Below are 23398 nucleotides of genomic sequence, written 5' to 3' on the forward strand. Positions count from 1 at the left end.
CACAACAGGAGTGAGGTTCAGGGAGTGACTCAGTATTGAATGTTCAGTTGGGGGTTATGTGCACAACAGGAGTGAGGTTCAGGGAGTGACTGTATTGAATGTTCAGTTGGGGGTTATGTGCACAACAGGAGTGAGGTTCAGGGAGTGACTGTATTGAATGTTCAGTCGGGGGTTATGTGCACAACAGGAGTGAGGTTCAGGGAGTGACTCAGTATTGAATGTTCAGTTGGGGGTTATGTGCACAACAGGAGTGAGGTTCAGGGAGTGACTCAGTATTGAATGTTCAGTTGGGGGTTATGTGCACAACAGGAGTGAGGTTCAGGGAGTGACTCAGTATTGAATGTTCAGTTGGGGGTTATGTGCACAACAGGAGTGAGGTTCAGGGAGTGACTCAGTATTGAATGTTCAGTTGGGGGTTATGTGCACAACAGGAGTGAGGTTCAGGGAGTGACTCAGTATTGAATGTTCAGTTGGGGGTTATGTGCACAACAGGCGTGAGGTTCAGGGAGTGACTCTGTATTGAATGTTCAGTCGGGGGTTATGTGCACAACAGGAGTGAGGTTCAGGGAGTGACTGTATTGAATGTTCAGTTGGGGGTTATGTGCACAACAGGAGTGAGGTTCAGGGAGTGACTCTGTATTGAATGTTCAGTCGGGGGTTATGTGCACAACAGGAGTGAGGTTCAGGGAGTGACTCAGTATTGAATGTTCAGTTGGGGGTTATGTGCACAACAGGAGTGAGGTTCAGGGAGTGACTCAGTATTGAATGTTCAGTCGGGGGTTATGTGCACAACAGGAGTGAGGTTCAGGGAGTGACTGTATTGAATGTTCAGTCGGGGGTTATGTGCACAACAGGAGTGAGGTTCAGGGAGTGACTCTGTATTGAATGTTCAGTCGGGGGTTATGTGCACAACAGGAGTGAGGTTCAGGGAGTGACTGTATTGAATGTTCAGTCGGGGGTTATGTGCACAACAGGAGTGAGGTTCAGGGAGTGACTCAGTATTGAATGTTCAGTCGGGGGTTATGTGCACAACAGGAGTGAGGTTCAGGGAGTGACTGTATTGAATGTTCAGTTGGGGGTTATGTGCACAACAGGAGTGAGGTTCAGGGAGTGACTGTATTGAATATTCAGTCGGGGGTTATGTGCACAACAGGAGTGAGGTTCAGGGAGTGACTGTATTGAATGTTCAGTTGGGGGTTATGTGCACAACAGGAGTGAGGTTCAGGGAGTGACTCTGTATTGAACGTTCAGTTGGGGGTTATGTGCACAACAGGAGTGAGGTTCAGGGAGTGACTCTGTATTGAATGTTCAGTTGGGGGTTATGTGCACAACAGGAGTGAGGTTCAGGGAGTGACTCGGTATTGAATGTTCAGTCGGGGGTTATGTGCACAACAGGAGTGAGGTTCAGGGAGTGACTGTATTGAATGTTCAGTCGGGGGTTATGTGCACAACAGGAGTGAGGTTCAGGGAGTGACTGTATTGAATGTTCAGTCGGGGGTTATGTGCACAACAGGAGTGAGGTTCAGGGAGTGACTGTATTGAATGTTCAGTTGGGGGTTATGTGCACAACAGGAGTGAGCTTCAGGGAGTGACTGTATTGAATGTTCAGTCGGGGGTTATGTGCACAACAGGAGTGAGGTTCAGGGAGTGACTGTATTGAATGTTCAGTCGGGGGTTATGTGCACAACAGGAGTGAGGTTCAGGGAGTGACTCAGTATTGAATGTTCAGTCGGGGGTTATGTGCACAACAGGAGTGAGGTTCAGGGAGTGACTCAGTATTGAATGTTCAGTCGGGGGTTATGTGCACAACAGGAGTGAGGTTCAGGGAGTGACTGTATTGAATTTTCAGTTGGGGGTTATGTGCACAACAGGAGTGAGGTTCAGGGAGTGACTCTGTATTGAATGTTCAGTCGGGGATTATGTGCACAACAGGAGTGAGGTTCAGGGAGTGATTGTATTGAATGTTCAGTCGGGGGTTATGTGCACAACAGGAGTGAGGTTCAGGGAGTGACTCAGTATTGAATGTTCAGTCGGGGGTTATGTGCACAACAGGAGTGAGGTTCAGGGAGTGACAGTATTGAATGTTCAGTCGGGGGTTATGTGCACAACAGGAGTGAGGTTCAGGGAGTGACTCTGTATTGAATGTTCAGTCGGGGGTTATGTGCACAACAGGAGTGAGGTTCAGGGAGTGACTGTATTGAATGTTCAGTCGGGGGTTATGTGCACAACAGGAGTGAGGTTCAGGGAGTGACTCAGTATTGAATGTTCAGTCGGGGGTTATGTGCACAACAGGAGTGAGGTTCAGGGAGTGACTGTATTGAATGTTCAGTTGGGGGTTATGTGCACAACAGGAGTGAGGTTCAGGGAGTGACTGTATTGAATATTCAGTCGGGGGTTATGTGCACAACAGGAGTGAGGTTCAGGGAGTGACTGTATTGAATGTTCAGTTGGGGGTTATGTGCACAACAGGAGTGAGGTTCAGGGAGTGACTCTGTATTGAACGTTCAGTTGGGGGTTATGTGCACAACAGGAGTGAGGTTCAGGGAGTGACTCTGTATTGAATGTTCAGTTGGGGGTTATGTGCACAACAGGAGTGAGGTTCAGGGAGTGACTCGGTATTGAATGTTCAGTCGGGGGTTATGTGCACAACAGGAGTGAGGTTCAGGGAGTGACTGTATTGAATGTTCAGTCGGGGGTTATGTGCACAACAGGAGTGAGGTTCAGGGAGTGACTGTATTGAATGTTCAGTCGGGGGTTATGTGCACAACAGGAGTGAGGTTCAGGGAGTGACTGTATTGAATGTTCAGTTGGGGGTTATGTGCACAACAGGAGTGAGCTTCAGGGAGTGACTGTATTGAATGTTCAGTCGGGGGTTATGTGCACAACAGGAGTGAGGTTCAGGGAGTGACTGTATTGAATGTTCAGTCGGGGGTTATGTGCACAACAGGAGTGAGGTTCAGGGAGTGACTCAGTATTGAATGTTCAGTCGGGGGTTATGTGCACAACAGGAGTGAGGTTCAGGGAGTGACTCAGTATTGAATGTTCAGTCGGGGGTTATGTGCACAACAGGAGTGAGGTTCAGGGAGTGACTGTATTGAATTTTCAGTTGGGGGTTATGTGCACAACAGGAGTGAGGTTCAGGGAGTGACTCTGTATTGAATGTTCAGTCGGGGATTATGTGCACAACAGGAGTGAGGTTCAGGGAGTGATTGTATTGAATGTTCAGTCGGGGGTTATGTGCACAACAGGAGTGAGGTTCAGGGAGTGACTCAGTATTGAATGTTCAGTCGGGGGTTATGTGCACAACAGGAGTGAGGTTCAGGGAGTGACTCAGTATTGAATGTTCAGTCGGGGGTTATGTGCACAACAGGAGTGAGGTTCAGGGAGTGACTGTATTGAATGTTCAATCGGGGGTTATGTGCACGACAGGAGTGAGGTTCAGGGAGTGACTGTATTGAATGTTCAGTTGGGGGTTATGTGCACAACAGGAGTGAGGTACAGTGTGTAACTGTATTGAATGTTCAGTTGGGGGTTATGTGCACAACAGGAGTGAGGTTCAGGGAGTGACTCAGTATTGAATGTTCAGTCGGGGGTTATGTGCACAACAGGAGTGAGGTTCAGGGAGTGACTGTATTGAATGTTCAGTCGGGGGTTATGTGCACAACAGGAGTGAGGTTCAGAGTGTAACTGTATTGAATGTTCAGTTGGGGGTTATGTGCACAACAGGAGTGAGTTTCAGGGAGTGACTGTATTGAATGTTCAGTCGGGGGTTATGTGCACAACAGGAGTGAGGTTCAGGGAGTGACTGTATTGGATGTTCAGTCGGTGGTTATGTGCACAACAGGAGTGAGGTTCAGGGAGTGACTGTATTGCATGTTCAGTTGGGGGTTATGTGCACAACAGGAGTGAGGTTCAGGGAGTGACTCAGTATTGAATGTTCAGTTGGGGGTTATGTGCACAACAGGAGTGAGGTTCAGGGAGTGACTCAGTATTGAATGTTCAGTTGGGGGTTATGTGCACAACAGGAGTGAGGTTCAGGGAGTGACTCAGTATTGAATGTTCACTTGGGGGTTATGTGCACAACAGGAGTGAGGTTCAGGGAGTGACTCAGTATTGAATGTTCAGTTGGGGGTTATGTGCACAACAGGAGTGAGGTTCAGGGAGTGACTGTATTGAATGTTCAGTCGGGGGTTATGTGCACAACAGGAGTGAGGTTCAGGGAGTGACTCAGTATTGAATGTTCAGTTGGGGGTTATGTGCACAACAGGAGTGAGGTTCAGGGAGTGACTCAGTATTGAATGTTCAGTTGGGGGTTATGTGCACAACAGGAGTGAGGTTCAGGGAGTGACTCAGTATTGAATGTTCAGTTGGGGGTTATGTGCACAACAGGAGTGAGGTTCAGGGAGTGACTCAGTATTGAATGTTCAGTTGGGGGTTATGTGCACAACAGGAGTGAGGTTCAGGGAGTGACTGTATTGAATGTTCAGTTGGGGGTTATGTGCACAACAGGAGTGAGGTTCAGGGAGTGACTGTATTGAATGTTCAGTCGGGGGTTATGTGCACAACAGGAGTGAGGTTCAGGGAGTGACTCAGTATTGAATGTTCAGTTGGGGGTTATGTGCACAACAGGAGTGAGGTTCAGGGAGTGACTCAGTATTGAATGTTCAGTTGGGGGTTATGTGCACAACAGGAGTGAGGTTCAGGGAGTGACTCAGTTTTGAATGTTCAGTTGGGGGTTATGTGCACAACAGGAGTGAGGTTCAGGGAGTGACTCAGTATTGAATGTTCAGTTGGGGGTTATGTGCACAACAGGAGTGAGGTTCAGGGAGTGACTCTGTATTGAATGTTCAGTTGGGGGTTATGTGCACAACAGGAGTGAGGTTCAGGGAGTGACTCTGTATTGAATGTTCAGTTGGGGGTTATGTGCACAACAGGAGTGAGGTTCAGGGAGTGACTGTATTGAATGTTCAGTTGGGGGTTATGTGCACAACAGGAGTGAGGTTCAGGGAGTGACAGTATTGAATGTTCAGTCGGGGGTTATGTGCACAACAGGAGTGAGGTTCAGGGAGTGACTCAGTATTGAATGTTCAGTTGGGGGTTATGTGCACAACAGGAGTGAGGTTCAGGGAGTGACTCAGTATTGAATGTTCAGTTGGGGGTTATGTGCACAACAGGAGTGAGGTTCAGGGAGTGACTCAGTATTGAATGTTCAGTTGGGGGTTATGTGCACAACAGGAGTGAGGTTCAGGGAGTGACTCAGTATTGAATGTTCAGTTGGGGGTTATGTGCACAACAGGAGTGAGGTTCAGGGAGTGACTCTGTATTGAATGTTCAGTTGGGGGTTATGTGCACAACAGGAGTGAGGTTCAGGGAGTGACTCAGTATAGAATGTTCAGTCGGGGGTTATGTGCACAACAGGAGTGAGGTTCAGGGAGTGACTGTATTGAATGTTCAGTCGGGGGTTATGTTCACAACAGGAGTGAGGTTCAGGGAGTGACTGTATTGAATGTTCAGTTGGGGGTTATGTGCACAACAGGAGTGAGGTTCAGGGAGTGACTGTATTGAATGTTCAGTTGGGGGTTATGTGCACAACAGGAGTGAGGTTCAGGGAGTGACTGTATTGAATGTTCAGTTGGGGGTTATGTTCACAACAGGAGTGAGGTTCAGGGAGTGACTGTATTGAATGTTCAGTTGGGGGTTATGTGCACAACAGGAGTGAGGTTCAGGGAGTGACTCTGTATTGAATGTTCAGTCGGGGGTTATGTGCACAACAGGAGTGAGGTTCAGGGAGTGACTCTGTATTGAATGTTCAGTCGGGGGTTATGTGCACAACAGGAGTGAGGTTCAGGGAGTGACTGTATTGAATGTTCAGTTGGGGGTTATGTGCACAACAGGAGTGAGGTTCAGGGAGTGACTCTGTATTGAATGTTCAGTCGGGGGTTATGTGCACAACAGGAGTGAGGTTCAGGGAGTGACAGTATTGAATGTTCAGTTGGGGGTTATGTGCACAACAGGAGTGAGGTTCAGGGAGTGACTGTATTGAATGTTCAGTCGGGGGTTATGTGCACAACAGGAGTGATGTTCAGGGAGTGACTGTATTGAATGTTCAGTCGGGGGTTATGTGCACAACAGGAGTGAGGTTCAGGGAGTGACTGTATTGAATGTTCAGTTGGGGGTTATGTGCACAACAGGAGTGAGGTTCAGGGAGAGACTCTGTACTCTGTAAGCTATTAAATTATACTCATTTCGAATATGGTGCTGGGTAAAATTTAAACTTTTTGCAGGACATGTAGATTAATCAAAAGCATGACTTGTCAAATATGAGGATTTTTTGAAGCACTGATTAATTGGATGAAGATGCCAAACGATATTTATTTATGAGGTTGTACAGTACACTGTCCACTCCTCCCTCCTTACCCACTTGGTAGGCGCCAGGTAGAGGAGTCTAACCATCTACCCTTAGCATTCAATGGCATTACTGTTACAAAATCTCCCACCATTATCAATATGACAGATACTCTGGTCAGAACTTACCTGGACAATGCTCACATACATACATGTGTTTTGTGACTGTAAACTTAAATTGGAAGCTGAGCACCTTCAGTGACTGGCTAACCTTCGACTCCCCAAACCACCCAGGCCTTTTACACCATCGGAAAAATGTAACTCACTGGTTTGATACCCTATTCTCCACCCTAAAGGTTCATTCCCTTCACTGTGGTGGTAAGAGTGTTTGCCATCAATGAAATACACTGCAGTTACTGGAACCACAGGTCAGTAACCTGTCTTTTCTTCCACCAAGGACGACAGCAAGAGGTCTCGTCACTCTGCCCACCTGCACTTGCCCCATCCTGAATTGCTTCGCTGTCACTGTGTCTAAATTCTTGTCCCCCCCCCCACCCCCACGGCACTGTGAGGGACTCCAAAGGAAGGACTGCAGAGGTGAGGGGTAAATGTCCAGCGTTCTGTTAAAGGTATTTAGGGATAGGCAGTTCTGGCTTTGCAAGGCTGCGATGTTTAACTGTTTAAGTGAACAGTTAAGATGGTGATGGCATGCTATGAAGTTCCCATGTCTACATTTATTCCAGCTATCATGGCTGCAGGTTACACCCTCCACAAACTTCAGCTTAGCATTCACCAGTGGTTCTTCCACACAGACTTCTACTCCATGAGAACATGGATGTGAGAGGGTGGCCCCAGTGTTTCACTTCGTCCGGTTTACAGAGACACTGACGGTCAGTCGTAGCTGGCTCGGTCAGACGTTGCTTGTGCTGAGAAAGTCAGTCAGCACCAGCGATATCTGATGTGAGGTGAGGCTACACACTCACTGGCTGCAAACAGGAACTGGGTACAGTCTCGGTGAGCAAACATTGGGGGGTAGATTACGGTCTCAGTGAACAGTGGGGGGGCAGATTACAGTCTCACTGTGGTGAACTGTCTGGACACGCTCCCCTGCTGACTGTTCCTGTGGCTCCTCCCACGGACCCCGGTATAAAGGCAATTGAGGCCTGAGCCCGGCCTCTCTGTCTCCAGGATGTAGTATGGTGGTCAATTGCTGCTTGTTCTTTCTTCCAGCCAATAAAAGCCTATATCTCACCTCACGTCTCGGAGAGTTATTGATGGTGCATCACTCACTGAGTGAACAGTGGGGGGGGCAGATTACAGTCTCGGTGAGCGAACAGTGGGGGGGTAGATTACAGTCTTAGCAAACAGAGGGTGAAGATTACGGTCTCACCAAAAAGTGGGGGAAGATTACAGTCTCAGTTGACAGTGGAGGGTAGATTACAGTGTCTGTCAACATTGGGGGGCAGATTACAGTCTCAGTGAACAGTGGGGGGAGGATACAGTCTTGGTGAACAGTGGAGTGTAGAACGCAGGTTCACTAGTTACGTCAAGGTCTCATATTTAGACTAACACAGTAGTAACAAGGGGAGAAAGATTGCATTTAAATAGCATTTTTCATCATCTCAAGATTTTTAAATATGATTTACAGCCAATGAAGTTCTTTAATTGTAATATTGGCATCAGAAAAGAACTTGATAATCACCTCCTGTGTTCCTTGAGTGAAAACTATTGGCCATTTCACTTGAAGGTCTTCTCTGGTCTTCGAAGGGTGATGGGCAGAATTATTTACTTCTCTAAAACCTGACACAGTGTCGGTCAGAAGACTCGGCTCAAGTTGGTACTGGTGTCTGAGTGCAGAGATGTCTTCCGTGTAGCGAGGCTGACCGCTGAAACCGGAACAATGGCACTTGTTACTGAAGTATACTCTTTGCTGTTTCTTACGTGTAGTTTGGCGGCCCCACGAACCGCAGCATCGTACGTCAGTCGATAGGGGGTGTTGGCAGAAACCTGGCTGGTGAGTACATCTTCTAATATGTCATCATTTACGATTGAGCATCTGGGAGCAATAAGACACAAATTACACAGAAAGCAGGCAGAAATCTGATCATCTGTGATGATTTTCAAAGTTATTAATGCTCTTCTCACCACATTTGTTGACATTACTCATCAGAATTATTTTTTAAATCCGTTGTGAGATAGAGAGCAAATGTCATATGGCACTGAAGTTAAAAATGGCAACTATGAGAAAATATAAGGTTGCTAACCTAGATGTTTCGATGGATTTATCAGTACAAACCACAGGTGAGTCAAAAGATATTATTTGATTTCTTCTGTGTGAAGAATGATCAAGCGATTATTTCTATTTCTAAAAAAAAAGACATTTTTTAATAGTAGCATTGTCTTCTAGTTGGGATGACCTCATTTTGAAGAACCATCACATGTTGATCCTTGCATTCATAGTTTCTCCATTTTTTTCATGCAGAATGTATTTTCTACTCATATCATTCTATTTGTCAAAGCCAATTTAAAGAAAGCAAAAACTTGGTCAAAATTATCAATTAAGCGTATTTGCTTCCACGGTATATTGACCCTTCCTTTAAACGCCATACAAACATTGCTAAATATTGGCATTAGCCAGCTATTCCTCAGTAATGGTGTAAGAAAGGTATACTGCACATTTACTATGTCTGCTTTATCTTTTCTTCAGACTGTCTAAGTCGCCTGGGCTTGAATCCATTGTTCATCTCAGCCATCGGAACTGATATCAATGGGGAGACAATTCGACACTTTTGTGGTCACATGGTAAACTATTAAGTTTTATGTTTAGTTAGAAGTGATGAATAAAATAATTGTACTGTTCTGGGTTGCCTTTTGACTGCAAAGTTTCCTTTTAGCAAAGGAGTCTTTTACTACCTGTTGAGCGTGGCCAAATGAGGAATGGAGCGGATGCAAGATTAAAAGCCACCACTAGGTGGCGCAGAAGCACAGCATTGCCACATTGTGGCCTGTGTGCACCATGTGGTTGCTACCATCCTCAGAATGTCCTCCGAAACTCACCTCGGACACTCCCAAACCCTCAGCATCTGTCACCCAGAAAGAAAGAGCAGCAGGCATGTGAAAGCAGCTTCGGATGCCGATTTCAGCCCAAGTCAGGCAGCATCCTGACCGGGAAACACCTCAGCCTTCCCGGGTCCAAAGCCTTCCCGACAACATTGTGGAAGTGCCTTCAGCTGCTGTCTGCAGTTCACCACCACCCTCTCGGGGGCATTTTAAGGATGGGCAACAAATGCTGGCATTAGCACTGGTGTCCAGATCCCAAAAATGAATAAATGTATTTATTACAACTCTCACAAAATGCTAGAGCAACTCAACAGGTCAGCCAGCATCTATGGAAATGAATAAACTGTCAACATCTCGGCTGAAAGTCTTTATGAAGGGTCTCAGCCTGAAAGGTCGACTGTTTATTCATTTCCATGGATGCTGAGTTCCTCCAGCATTTTGTGTGTTACTGTGGATTTCCAGCACCTGCAGAATCTAGTGAGTTTAAAATGTTTTTTTTTAACGTTTTTCCACTCTTTACTCAAGACTCTGACACTTTCTCAAAGTCTCCCCGTTCTGACTGGGTCTAAAGGTGCAGGAGGTGCTGAGCAGAAGCCATCCCAGCACTCCGGTGAGCTGAACGCACGATTTACACGATTCATGGCCAGTCCATGAAGAGTGTGAATCAGTCAAGCCTGGCTTGGCTCTGTTCCATCTAGGTTATCAGAAATGGCTTGTGCTATAAATGCACCAGTCCCAGCTGTTGACCCATGAATATATCGTGGGATGTTACATTCCCTTCCGGATGCTGGAGATGAGAAGCAGCCCATTGGCTGTTGTTCCTGACCTATAATCTATTTGTATTTTCAACAGGATCGCTGTATTTTGTACATGTAATTGTGCATCAGGGATCACTTAATATTGTTGCATCGTACTTGTTGCCAGGTTATATTTGCCGGGTGAGAACAGAGGGCATTGAGTGTGGGTTGAGAACTGCCTGCTCTTTCATTGGAACTGATCTACAATGGAATACTGGCCCCTAACGCTCTGGTTGAAAGTATGAGTCTTCAGTCCACATGTGGATATGGCCTAGGCATTCCATTGTCCAGTACAACCTTCTGCCTCACTGGTGGATCGAATTATATCTGTGAGACTGGACATAAATGATGCCGACTCCCCCGCGAATGTGACCCCAATTTACATGAAGCTGCCCGAGACCCCAACTCCACCCTCTTGCCATCAGCTGAAAGCCACAACTGTACCTGCCGCCAGGCTTCAACCTGCAGCTCTTCATCGTGAGTCTGAGACCCGCGGTGGTGGGGCTAATTCTGCACGCTAAGCGTGCAGGGCCTGGGCTACTGCTCGCACCCGTTTGGGCCAAGTGTGCAGGTGAATCTTGCAAAGTTTCCTTTGCCCACTTCACTTCACCCGCTGCGTCGCTGTAGGAGAGCGTGTTGCCAGCTATACTTAATGCATTGTTACCAGGCTGTGCCCAGTTTAAGGAACTTCAATCCCTTTTTCCAGGATACCAGCGGTGTGGCAATATTACCGGAGCATAACACAGCCGTGTACTGCGCAGTAATTGCACCTTCAGGAGAGCTAAATCTGGGCCTTGGAGACATGGACATTCACCTGCAGATAACAGCACAGTATGTAAGGAATCAGGAAGATAATACAGTATGTAATATCACGAGCATATGTCGGGAAATTTGTTGTTACGTGGCAGCAGTACATTGCAATGCATAATTAAAATTGTACATTGCAGTAAGAAGTATATATAGATATATATATTTTATTTTAAAACTTAAATTAAATAAGTAGTTCAAAAAAAGAAAAGTAGTGAGGTAGTGTTCATGGGTTCAATGACCATTCAGAAATCTGATGGCAGAAGGGAAGAAGATGTTCCTGCATCGTTGAGCCTTCAGGCTCCTGTACCTCCTCCCTGATGGTAGCGATGAGAAGAGGGCATGTCCTGGGTGATGGGGGTCCTTAAACCAGGCTCCTGATTCTCAGTGCTCCAGACTAACTGTTCAACTGCACAGTTGATAGAAGGAGAATAAAATTAATTTAATTGAGGGTATAATTTTAAACAATGCGGCCCAGGACTGACCTCTGAAGGCTCCAGCCTGGTTCCCGCTCACTGTTGTCCAATCACATTTGTTCAGTTAAGCAGAGATTAAGGTGCTGGAGATCAGGCAGTATCTACGGAAAGGAATAAAGAGTCAACGTTTCGGGCCGAGACCCTTCATCAAGACTTGAAAGGAAGGGGGAGCAAGCCAGAATAAGAAGGTGGGTGGGGGTGGGCTGAAGGCAAAGAGTACAAACTGACAGATGAGGGGAAGGTAGGTGGGTGGGGGGAGGGGGATGAAGTGAGGAGCTGGCAGGTGGTAAGTGGAAAAGATCAAGGGCTGAAGAAGAAGGGATCTGATAGGAGAGGAGTGGACCATGGGAGAAAGGGAAGGAGGAGGAACACAAAGGGAGGTGATAGGTGGGTGAAAGAGTAAGAGGGGAGCCAGAATGGGGAATAGAGAAAAGAGAGAATGGGGGAGAGGGGAGAAATTATCAGAAGTTAGAGAAACTGATGTGGCCGGAGTTAACTGGTTCCCATTGGTCACCTTAAGATAAAATCAGGATTAGTAGGTAAGCATTTTTGCCTGCCCGCCCCTTATATGCTCAGTGCTAAGAACTAGAATGATTTCTGCGAGACTAACTCTGTTTCCCTTTCCTGTGGAGGGCCTCATCATGTCTCCCTCAAAGTGATCCTTTCTGGATCTCTGGCCTGCTTCTCTTTTGTTAGGTTTCCAAGTTTGAGGAGCAAATCCGATCAGCCTCGTTCGTGTGCCTGGATGGGAATATTCCCGCATCAACCATCAATTACGTCTGCAGTGTTGCGAAAGAGTGCAGCGTTCCAGGTAACTGACTGCGTCAGGCAGACCAACACATTTCAGGATAAAACATAGCTAATCAGTTCTACTCTCTTTGATCTGTGCGGCTACAACAGCTGTGCTCTCAGTGTTTCCCAGTGAAACGGTGCTATGCTTAGTTCGGATTCCATCCTTAGTGCAGCCCATTGGGGAGCAGAGGCGAAAGACTCTATACCCACTGCTTCAGCAGGGCTAGCGAGGCAATGCTGCGCACATGAGCTACAGTGCTGGCAGCTGAACCTGTACGTGTAATAGGAGCGGTAGCTGAACCTGTACGTGTAATAGGAGCGGCAGCGGAACCTGTACGTGTAATAGGAGCGGTAGCTGAACCTGTATGTGTAATAGGAGCGGCAGCTGAACCTGTACGTGTAATAGGAGCGGTAGCTGAACCTGTATGTGTAATAGGAGCGGCAGCTGAACCTGTACGTGTAATAGGAGCGGTAGCTGAAACTGTACGTGTAATAGGAGCGGTAGCTGAACCTGTACGTGTAATAGGAGCGGCAGCTGAACCTGTACGTGTAATAGGAGCGGTAGCTGAACCTGTACGTGTAATAGGAGCGGCAGCTGAACCTGTACGTGTAATAGGAGCGGTGCCCGCAATTTCATTTGTGCAGGGACGAGGTATTCAAAGAAAGGCAGCCACATCATCTATTGTTTGATTTGTTTGCAGTGTTGTTCGAGCCCACAGACTTCTCCAGCGCTTGCAAACCGTTCAAGACAGAAAGCTGGAAATCTCTAATGTACACGTCACCCAATCTGATGGAACTGTGGGCAATGAACCAGGCACTCGGATTACCGGTACCCACAGGTAAACCTTTCCTGCAGTGTACTTTGTAGCATGCGTCAAGCAAGTTTCAATGGATGAAGCCTCTTAAGGATTGAATTAGAATCGAGTTATACCTGTGCAACTCTCTCACAGGGGCTCCTACACCAACTTGGCTTGTTAGCTGACTCCACTGACAGCCACGCGACTCAGCGGCGCAAAGGCCACCCTTTATAGGCAATATACATCTAGGGTCAGTACGATTTGGGGTTCAGCCAAACAGGAACGCTGGGATGTTCCAATTAAATGAAGCTCGATTTGAATGAATGCTGCGTAAGTACTTGCCACACAGTTATTGGTAGCCCAGAAATGGCTGATCGTACAACAGCACAAAATTATAAAGGAAGTATATTTACCAATTTTCAACCTTATCAAACAGTTAACAGAGAAAGAAAAAAAAGATGAAAGGGCCCATTACAGTTACACCAGTCTAAATGTGCACATAAACATTGGAGCTCATCTCTGTAGTCGCTGGGAGTATCAGTTTCCTCACGCGCTGAATTCTCATCACCAACCACAGGTAGAACTCCTCTTCTTGGAATCCTCCACCTCACAAAGCTCTCCTTGCAATAGACCCCCCCCCCACACTTCTTATGGGGTCCTCCTGGTGTCTTCCCTGGTGCTCTTTTCTCTGCACCTCCCCCCTCAAAAAAAACCCAAACCAGATCACTGTCCTTCAGAAAATGCTTCCCACCCAGCTCTTGAGAACGTTCCCTGCCATCTCACTCCTGACTGGCTGACACAACAATCCTAAGTGGACAACATAGCCCTTTATCTTTAGCTGAAGCCTAAACACTCTTACCAGCAGGCCACACGGCTTTTACAGAAAACTGCTAAAATAAAATATCTCATAGCATAGCAGTAGAAATCTTAACCATTGGGCTTGTTTGGTCAGGAATGAGATTCAGATGTCTTGTTTTCTCCCAGTGTGGTCTGTCTGGTTGCACATCCTGATGAGCAGCAGAGGCCCCAAGACTATACGGAAAGGGTCCAGCAGAAGGTCCCTCCGGCACTTGACTCGGAGAGGCTCCCTTCTCTTCAGAAGGTTGACTTTCTCTCCACTAGATCGACAACTGCACTGCAATCAGGAACTCACAGGGTGTGTGGGAGAACTCTGAGTATGAGGGCCCACGCCACAGCAGCTCGGTGTCCTGCGCCAGATGTGTGGGAGACGTGCCAGTGTAGTGGTTAGTGCCACCGAGGGGGTCCTGTTCCCACTGCTGTCTGTAAGGAGTTGGTAAATTCTCCCCGTGAGCACATGGGTTTCCTCTGGGTGCCCTGGTTTCCTCCCACTTTACAAGACATTAGTGAGTTGTGGGCATGCCAAGTTGGCACCAGGGCTGTGGCAACACTTGCGGATTTGCCCCAGCGCGTCCTCGGACTGTGGCAATTGTTGGCTTACCTCACTATCTGTTTCGATGTACACATAACAAATAAAGCTAATGTGATCTGTAAATGTGCCGCTACGCTGGGAACAATGCTATATGTACAAAGGCATTTTAACCAATCACAATGACGTGGCATATCAACAGGAAAATAAGGATGCAATTTAACCACTTCAGGTGGACCAACTGGTCTGTAAAAGCTTTGTGTCTGTGTCTCCCCTACCCTCACCACCTCCACCTCAAACGGCCTCATCCCAGCTCGCCACTGGGAACTGTGACTATGCCCGTCAGACAGAACAGATGAAGAAAACCTTTCCCTCTCGAAGCAGGGGGATCTTTGTCCCATATCTAGATTTCTGTTCCTGAACCAGGAGTCAGCCTAGGATTCCCGTCCTGCTCTGCTACTAAGGAGCATTTGCATTTGAATGCAGACGAGGACAGGGATTGGGGGACCGCTTCATCGAGGACCTCTACTCCATCCGCCAAAAGCAGAACTACCTGGTTCTCATTTCCCTTCCATCGTGTCGGTCCATGGCCTCCTCTTGTCCCATGACAATGCCACCCTCAGGTTGGAGGACCAGCCCTTTATATCCCATCTGGGTAGCCTCCAACCTGATGACATGATTATCGATTTCTCCTTCCAGAAAAGAAACCCTTCCCTCCCCTTCCTCTCTTCTGTTCCCCACTGTGGTGAACTAGATATACCTGTCTGACTGCTCCTGTGGCTCCTCCCAAGACCCTGCTGACTGCCCCTGTGGCTCCTCCCACAGACCCCTGTATAAAGGCGACTGTGGCCTGCTGCTCTCCCTCATTTTCCCCAGGATGTAGTGTTGTTCTTCAGTCAATAAAAGCCGATATCTCACTTCCTAAGTCTCGGCGTGAGTTATTGATGGTGCATCAATTTTATTGACTGAAAGTTACAACATGGAAACCGCTTTACGCCCAGAACGCCTAGACTTGGACCCCCGAGACCCTGGAGCAGCTCTTGCCTTTGAACACTGGCTGGTGTGCTTCCAATCGTACTTAGAGGAGGTTCGTGCCACCGACTCGGCTGTTCGGCACAAACTTCTCTTCTCGAGGGTCGCCCCAAAAGTTTATTCGTTCATCAGGGACATATCCACCTACGAGGAGGCGCTTGCCGCCCTCCAAAGACAGTACCTGTGGCCAGTAAATCCAGTTTATGCACGGCACCGCTTGGCAACACGAAAACAGCGGCCTACGGAGTCGACTGCTGAATTTCTCCGCGAGCTACAGACACTCGCGCGGGCTTGTGACTGCCAAGCGCTCACAGCGGAACAGCATAAGGAACTCTTGGTCCGAGACGCTTTTGTGACTGGGGTCCGGTCAGTGTGTATACGCCAGCGGCTGCTGGAAAAAGCTGATCTTACCTTACGCTCCGCGATAGAGACGGCCGATTCGATAGAGGCTGCGCAGCTGTACGCCGAAGCAGTCCAGCCGCGCGATTCCCCGGTTCCGAGCGAATTCGCCAACGCCGCTGCCAGTCGAGGTATCTCAAACCCCACGAATTCGCCAGGTATGAAACTCTGTTACTTTTGTGGGCTTCTGAAACATGCCAGGGACAGCTGCCCGGCGCGCGAAGCGACTTGTTCCAGCTGTGGGAAGAAGGGCCATTTCGCCAAGGTCTGTAAATCTAAACCGCGCCCGGGGTCGAGCAGCGCTGCGTCTGAGACCTGGGGGCCGCCATTTTGCATGACCGGATGTGGACAACCATCTTTGCCGGCGTCACCAGGCCCCGCCCCCGCCTCGCCATCTTGCATGCCCGGATGTGAGCGGCCAACTTTGCCGGCGTCACCAGGCCCCGCCCCTGACACGCCCCGTTCTACGCTGGCTTCCGTGACCCTCGATCAAAGCGCTCCGCACCAGCTCGCAAGGTCGATGATGGACATCCTGGTGGAGGGGCACAGGACTAGCTGCCTGTTTGACATGGGCAGCACTGAGAGTTTTATTGACCCGGCCACAGTGAAACGCTGCGGACTCGTGACACGGCCGGTCCGTCAGAAGATCACCTTGGCTTCAGGGTCGCACTCCACAGACATCCGAGTGGGTTGTGTAGCGACATTGGTGGTGCAGGGCACAGAATATCGGAACTTTGTGTTCCTGGTCATGCCTCGGCTGTGCGCACCTGTGCTATTGGGGCTGGACTTCCAGAGCCACCTCGAAAGTGTGACTATGGCATATGACGGGCCCCACCCACCACTCACTGTCAGGAATCCTCAGTTTGGTGGGTCTTCGCCATATACTCCGTTACCACACGCACATACACCCCGAACCCCACATCCCGCCCAGCACCATGCCGATAGCTGTGCTGCTGACACTATTTGCAACCTCTCCACCCTCAAGATCCCTCCCCCATCGCTGTTCACCAACCTGACCCCCGACTGTGAACCTGTGGCAACTAAAAGTCGGAGGTACAGTGCGGGGGACAGGGCCTTTATTCATTCAGAGGTGCAGCGGCTGCTCAGGGAGGGGATCATTGAGCCAAGCACAAGCCCATGGCGGTCCCAGGTGGTCGTTGTTCGGACTGGGCAGAAAAATAGGATGGTTGTGGACTACAGCCAGACCATCAATAGATTCACGCAGCTTGACGCGTACCCCCTACCCCGCATCGCGGATATGGTCAACCAGATAGCTCAGTACAAGGTGTACTCGACAATTGATCTGAAATCCGCTTATCACCAGCTCCCCATCCGCCCAGAGGACCGCCCCTACACCGCCTTCGAGGCGGGTGGCAGGCTCTATCACTTTCTGCGCGTCCCATTTGGTGTCACAAATGGGGTCTCAGTCTTCCAGAGGGAGATGGACCGGATGGTGGACCAGTACAAACTGACGGCCACATTTCCCTATCTAGATAACATCACCATCTGTGGTCGCGACTGGTCGGACCATGACGCCAACCTCCAACGTTTTTTCCAGGTGGCCAATGCTTTGAACCTCACTTATAACAAGGACAAGTGTGTGTTCAGAACCACACGACTCGCTATCCTTGGGTATGTCGTGGAGAACGGGGTCATTGGCCCTGACCCCGACCGTAAGCGCCCCCTGTTAGAACTCCCTCTTCCCACTACTCTCAAGGCCCTCCGGCGGTGCCTGGGTTTTTTTTCCTATTACGCCCAATGGGTTCCCCATTACGCAGACAAGGCCCGCCCCCTGGTCAAGTCTACCACCTTTCCTCTCTCTGCCGAGGCCCGCGCGGCCTTCAGCTGCATTAAAGGGGACATTGCCAAAGCAACGATGCATGCGGTAGACGAGACCATTCCCTTCCAAGTAGAGAGTGACGCCTCTGACGTCGCGCTGGCTGCTACCCTCAATCAGGAAGGCAGGCCAGTGGCGTTTTTTTCTCGTACCCTTCAAGGCTCTGAACTTCGGCACTCCACGGTGGAGAAAGAAGCCCAAGCCATAGTGGAAGCTATTCGGCACTGGAGGCACTATCTCGCCGGCAGAAGGTTCACCTTGCTGACCGACCAGCGCTCGGTTGCGTTCATGTTCAGCAGCCAACAGCGGGGCAAAATCAAAAATGATAAAATTTTGCGATGGAGAATAGAACTCTCCACCTATACTTACGATGTCCTGTACCGGCCTGGCAGGCTCAATGAACCGTCTGATGCCCTATCCCGGGGACCGTGTGCTAGTGCCCAGCTCGACCAGCTGTATGCCCTTCATGCCCAACTTTGCCACCCGGGGGTCACCCGGTTTTATCACTTCATTAAAGCCCGGAACCTGCCGTACTCCCTGGAGGACATCAGGACGATGACCAGGGACTGCCAGATCTGCGCTGAGTGCAAACCGCACTTCTACCGTCCTGACACTGCGCAGCTTGTCAAGGCCACCTGCCCTTTTGAGCGACTGAGTATTGACTTTAAGGGCCCCCTTCCCTCCACCGACCGCAATGTCTACTTTCTCAGTATTATTGACGAGTACTCGCGATTCCCCTTTGCCGTTCCCTGCCCCGACACTACTACCACGTCGGTCATAAAAGCCCTGCGCCAGCTCTTCACACTGTTCGGATATCCCTGCTATGTCCACAGTGATAGAGGGTCCTCCTTTATGAGTGACGAGTTGCGCCGGTTCCTGCTTGCTAGGGGCATAGCTACTAGTCGCACCACGAGTTATAATCCCCGGGGGAATGGCCAGGTGGAGAGGGAGACTGCCACAGTGTGGAAGGCCATACTTTTAGCCCTTAAGTCACAAGGGTTGCCGGTCTCCCGATGGCAGGAGGTCCTCCCTGAGGCACTCCACTCTATCCGCTCCCTGTTGTGTACGTCCACTAATGCCACCCCTCACGAACGCTTATTCTCTTTTCCCAGGAAGTCTGTCACTGGGACCACCCTGCCAGTTTGGCTGACGTCCCCGGGGCCAGTGCTGCTGCGTAAACATACGAGGAGTAATAAGTACTCACCGCTGGTCGAGAAGGTTCACCTCCTGCATGCTAATCCCCAGTATGCCTACGTGGTCTTGCCTGATGGGCGGGAGGACACGGTCTCTGTCCGCGACCTGGCGCCCGCCGGAGCAGCAGACCACTACCCCGAGCATTCCACGGTAACTATGCACCCTGTACCCGAGGTGACTCCGCGCGCACCGTGCCCCACACAGACTCCGTATGCGTCTGTTCCAGGGCCCTCGCTCACACGCGAGGGATCCCTGACACCTCCTGTTGGGACAGAACCAACCCACTCTCCGCCTCCGGTGCAAACACCACCTCCGGCACCTGTGCCGTCATCACCTCCGGCTCCTGTGCAATTGCAGCCGGAGCTACGTAGATCGCAGCGAACGATTCGACCACCTGATCGACTTAACCTGTAAATATGCTTGGGAATTTTTTTTAAACAAAGGGGGGGTGAATGTGGTGAACTAGATATACCTGTCTGACTGCTCCTGTGGCTCCTCCCAAGACCCTGCTGACTACCCCTGTGGCTCCTCCCACAGACCCCTGTATAAAGGCGACTGTGGCCTGCTGCTCTCCCTCATTTTCCCCAGAATGTAGTGTTGTTTTTCAGTCAATAAAAGCCGATATCTCACTTCCTAAGTCTCGGCGTGAGTTATTGATGGTGCATCACCCACGCTGACCTGTCACCTCTTCTTACCTGCCCATCACTTCCCCCTGGGTCCCCTCCGCCTTCCATTTCTCCTGCGGTCCACTCTCCTCTCCTATCAGATTCCTTCCTCTCCAGGCTTCACCGAACTCCTTCCCCTCCACCCACCTTTTCCTTCTGGCGCTTTCCCCCTTCCCTTTGAGTCTGGAAGAAGAGTCTCGGCCTGAAATGTAGACTATTTACTCATTTCCATAGATGCTGCCTGACCTGCTGAGTTCCTCCAGCATTTTTGTGCGTGTTGCTTACCAAAAGCAAAGTGTTTTTATCCAGCACTGCAGGTGCAGAGTCTCGTGGAGGGGATCATTTGTCAGTGTGAGGTGACAGAGGTGTGATCTATAGCACTTAGCAGCCATGTTCCCTTTAAACCCAAGTTGACGCCTGTAGCACTAACACAACTCTTCCTTAACTGCAGAGCTGCCTTCCGCAGTAGATGAAGTTGTTGAAGTCGCACTGAGAATGTCACGGCCGTTGTTGAAACACTTGCAGTGTGTGATTGTCACTCTGGGGAAGCATGGAGTGCTCCTGTGCAGCAGAAGAGAAGACGGAGAAATCTCCCTTCAGCCAAGGAAAGCCTCTCAGGTCAGCATGAAACTCTCGGGCTCCATTGCATGACAAGCCTCCAGCTTCTAAAATCTCTCATGCACTCCTTTTACCGCCAAACTAAGCAGCTAACCTTCCAGCTCTTCGGATGATGTCACTGTGTGGTTCACCTTGACAATTCTCCACACGATGAGTTTTCAGTCTTTGCTACGTCCTCAACCACTGGTTCAGAGTGGAGCCCGAACTTTGAGGTCCTCCCACGGAATCAGGTCATTTGGCCCAGGCATCCCATGTTGTGAGTGAATAGTTCTATTTACATCCGCCCTTCCTGTTTCCAATCCTTTCAACTCCTTCGCTTGCCTGATCCAACTTAACCTGGACGAGATTGCAAGAAGCGCCCGCCCAAGAACTCAGCTTCACAATGTCAACCCTGTGCTCCTGACAGGTGTTCCAGCTCCTTCTCCCATCTCTGCACCAGCAGGTACGTTTAATGCCAGAGAAATGTATACAATATACATCCTGACGTTCTTCTCTTTGCAAACATCCTCGAAAAGCCCCCCCATCTCCTTCATGCCCCGACGAATGAATGACAGTTAAACATTAGAACCCCAAAGCCCCCCCCCCCCCAGTTCCCCCCTCCCACGCACAAACGGCAGCAAGGAAAACACCCCCCCATCAGCAAAAAAGCATCAGCACCCCCCACCGAGCACTCAAGCGTGCAGCAAAGCATCGATAAAGACACAGACTTGCAGTAGCCAAAAACTACTCGTTCACCTGGTAACTCAACATACCTCAGGCTCTCTCCCTTGCTCTCCCTAATGAGGAAAAAAAGGGCTGTGTCCCCATTTCACAGCGAGAGGGGAGACATAACAAACAATTCGCTGATTTATAATGTTAAAAGTCTGTTGCTTTGCTTTTTCCGAGCTCTGCGCCCAGACAGTTGGCCCCAGAAAGCCATAGCTCTTCGGACACACAATCCCTGGCTGCAACCCCCTGCTTCCGATGTTCCGTGTTCTCCCGTGACGCTTCGGTCAGGGGCACCGGCCTAGAATCGGCACGTCCTCAGACCCACGAAATCCCAGAACCCTGAAGGCACACTTGTCTTCCAGGCTGCGTCCTTGGGATATCAAAAAGCAGCCGGTCGTGAGACCCTGAGAGCGGGTCCCATTCCCACAAAGAAGCAAAGTCAGAGAGTAACTCCAGGCCAGGGTCTTCAAAAGAACCTTTTTGATCTTAGAATCCCTGCTCACATGCTAGGTCACCTACACTGAGTTCTCCTCTCCCTCTCCTCAACTCTGGGTCCTCCTCTCATCCACGGGCCCCCCTCCCACCCTGGGTTTCTCACACTCTGCAGATTTCACTCTCTATGGGTACCTGGGCCCACTGGGTTCCTCTCTCACTCCCCACCCCACCACCATTGCAGGTTTGCATCTTTTTTAGGTTCCTGTTCCCCCCCAACAGGTACCTGCTTTCTCAGGCATGCTTACAGCTTCAACTCTTTCCCTTCCAAAGAATGCCTTCTGTTACAATGCAAGCTGCCGGGAAATGTCAGACACAGGGCTGGGATCGGTTAGTGGAACAGGGAGGGAATGGCTGCGGTAGGTCAGACTCCAGTTTACCTCATCCTCCGATCTGCTTCTCCCAGTAACATCAGATACACTCTGTGAAGATAGTCATATCTGCCCCGTTTCTCCAGATGGTGGCTGACAGGAGAGTAGAGACTGGAGATGTTGGAAATCTTCTAGCAAGGCAAAGCAACTCATATTCTCCAGCCCGGCAACATACACATCAAATTTTGTAGTGTCTGTTAACAACTCCCACCTGTCCCTTCCCCCCCACTCCCTGCCCCCAACTTGTGTATTTATCTTCTGACCCCATGGCCTTCATTACCATGTTTACCCCTTCCCCACCATCTGCATCTGCCCATCACCCACACATTCCCCGCACTGATTCCCAACCCCACTTCATTCCCTTTATTCTGTGGTCCACTGCCCTTTTTAATCAAATTCCATCTTCTTCAGCCCTTTGTCACTTTGTATCACCCATCCCCCAGCTTCTCATATCGCCTGTGATTTCCCCCTCTCTCACCTGGATCCATCTATCTCCTGCCAGTTCTTGCTGAACCCTTCTCCTTCCCCCTTTCTATGCTGGCAATCTCCCCTCATTTTCCAGTCCAGATGAAAGGCCTCGTCCTAAAACACTGTCTGCCCATTGCAGTCCATTGTTCCTGCCTGACCCACTGAGCTCCATGAGCGCCTTTTGTTTCTCTGATTACATTAATCTACTTGATCATTTCTACTCTCTCCCAGACGTCGCCCAGTGATCTTTGTGCCGCCCACTACCCGGCCATTAGTATCAGGCCAGGAGAAATGCTGAACGTGTCTGGAGCGGGTGACAGGTAAGAGAGCTTCACTGACTCTACCCAGATCTGTGCAACCTGACAATAGGAACTCTGGCCAATGAACAAAGCCTCAAATCATTGTCAGGTCCAACTCAGGAAGGTAATTCCTTCTGCTCAGGCCAATTGCGTTGATCAACCAGCTTTGGTTGTGTTTGGTCCCGTCAGCACCAATTGTAAGGGACATCATGTTGCAGTGCTGACTTCCAGATGCTGGAAACAACTTTATGAACATTGTTTGCTCCCTGTGACAGCGGTGTTTGTATTTCTTCCAGCTGTTCAGATAACTGAGTAGGATTTGAGGGAATCTTGGAGTTAATCTCTTGACTATGCTGGTGTAATTGACCTCAAGTTGGTTGACAGTGGAGATTGGGCTTGCCAATGGTACTGGCATCTTATCGCTACCCAATGCCTCTTTGGTCATCAGATTAAGGCAGCTTTGGGGCTCAAACAGAGGATTGGAAGACTGACCTTCACTTGCAGCGTGAATAAAGGTGCCCTTATGAAGTCCAGAGGTGAACAGATCCTTGCCGAATCACAGTAACAGCCTCTTCGTATTATGGTGGGTTGGGAGAGTACAGTATGTGAAAATAGCAGAATTAATCACAGAGTGAGGATTTCAAAGGACCGATTGAACTGGGACACTGGAAAAAAGTGATCATCAACAGTGGGTATTTCAGCAAATCCCCACAAATAGAGTAAAGCTAGGAAATAATGATTGGGCTCCAGACTACGTTATTAATTGCATTCTTTGTCATCGTACTGCAGACAGCGGCACAACTTTCATTTGTTGCACGTTCTGATTGGAGCAGTCACTCTGAGCCGAGGCAGAT

General features: G+C 49.4%; 1 protein-coding gene across 3 annotated transcripts in view; it reads left to right on the plus strand.

The window, feature by feature from the left end:
* LOC140734790 (uncharacterized) overlaps window positions 1-23398 on the plus strand; it is a 66502-nt gene that overhangs the window by 31077 nt on the left and 12027 nt on the right. For all 3 annotated transcript variants that reach the window (XM_073059305.1, XM_073059307.1, XM_073059306.1), the window contains 7 exons: window positions 8293-8359; window positions 9053-9147; window positions 10909-11037; window positions 12182-12296; window positions 12979-13116; window positions 20040-20206; window positions 22477-22565. In XM_073059305.1, coding sequence (XP_072915406.1) covers window positions 8293-8359; window positions 9053-9147; window positions 10909-11037; window positions 12182-12296; window positions 12979-13116; window positions 20040-20206; window positions 22477-22565 — 800 coding nt within the window. The remainder of the gene's footprint in view (window positions 1-8292; window positions 8360-9052; window positions 9148-10908; window positions 11038-12181; window positions 12297-12978; window positions 13117-20039; window positions 20207-22476; window positions 22566-23398) is intronic.

The sequence above is a fragment of the Hemitrygon akajei genome, chromosome 10, assembly GCF_048418815.1.
Source record: "Hemitrygon akajei chromosome 10, sHemAka1.3, whole genome shotgun sequence".
Classification (NCBI taxonomy): domain Eukaryota; kingdom Metazoa; phylum Chordata; class Chondrichthyes; order Myliobatiformes; family Dasyatidae; genus Hemitrygon; species Hemitrygon akajei.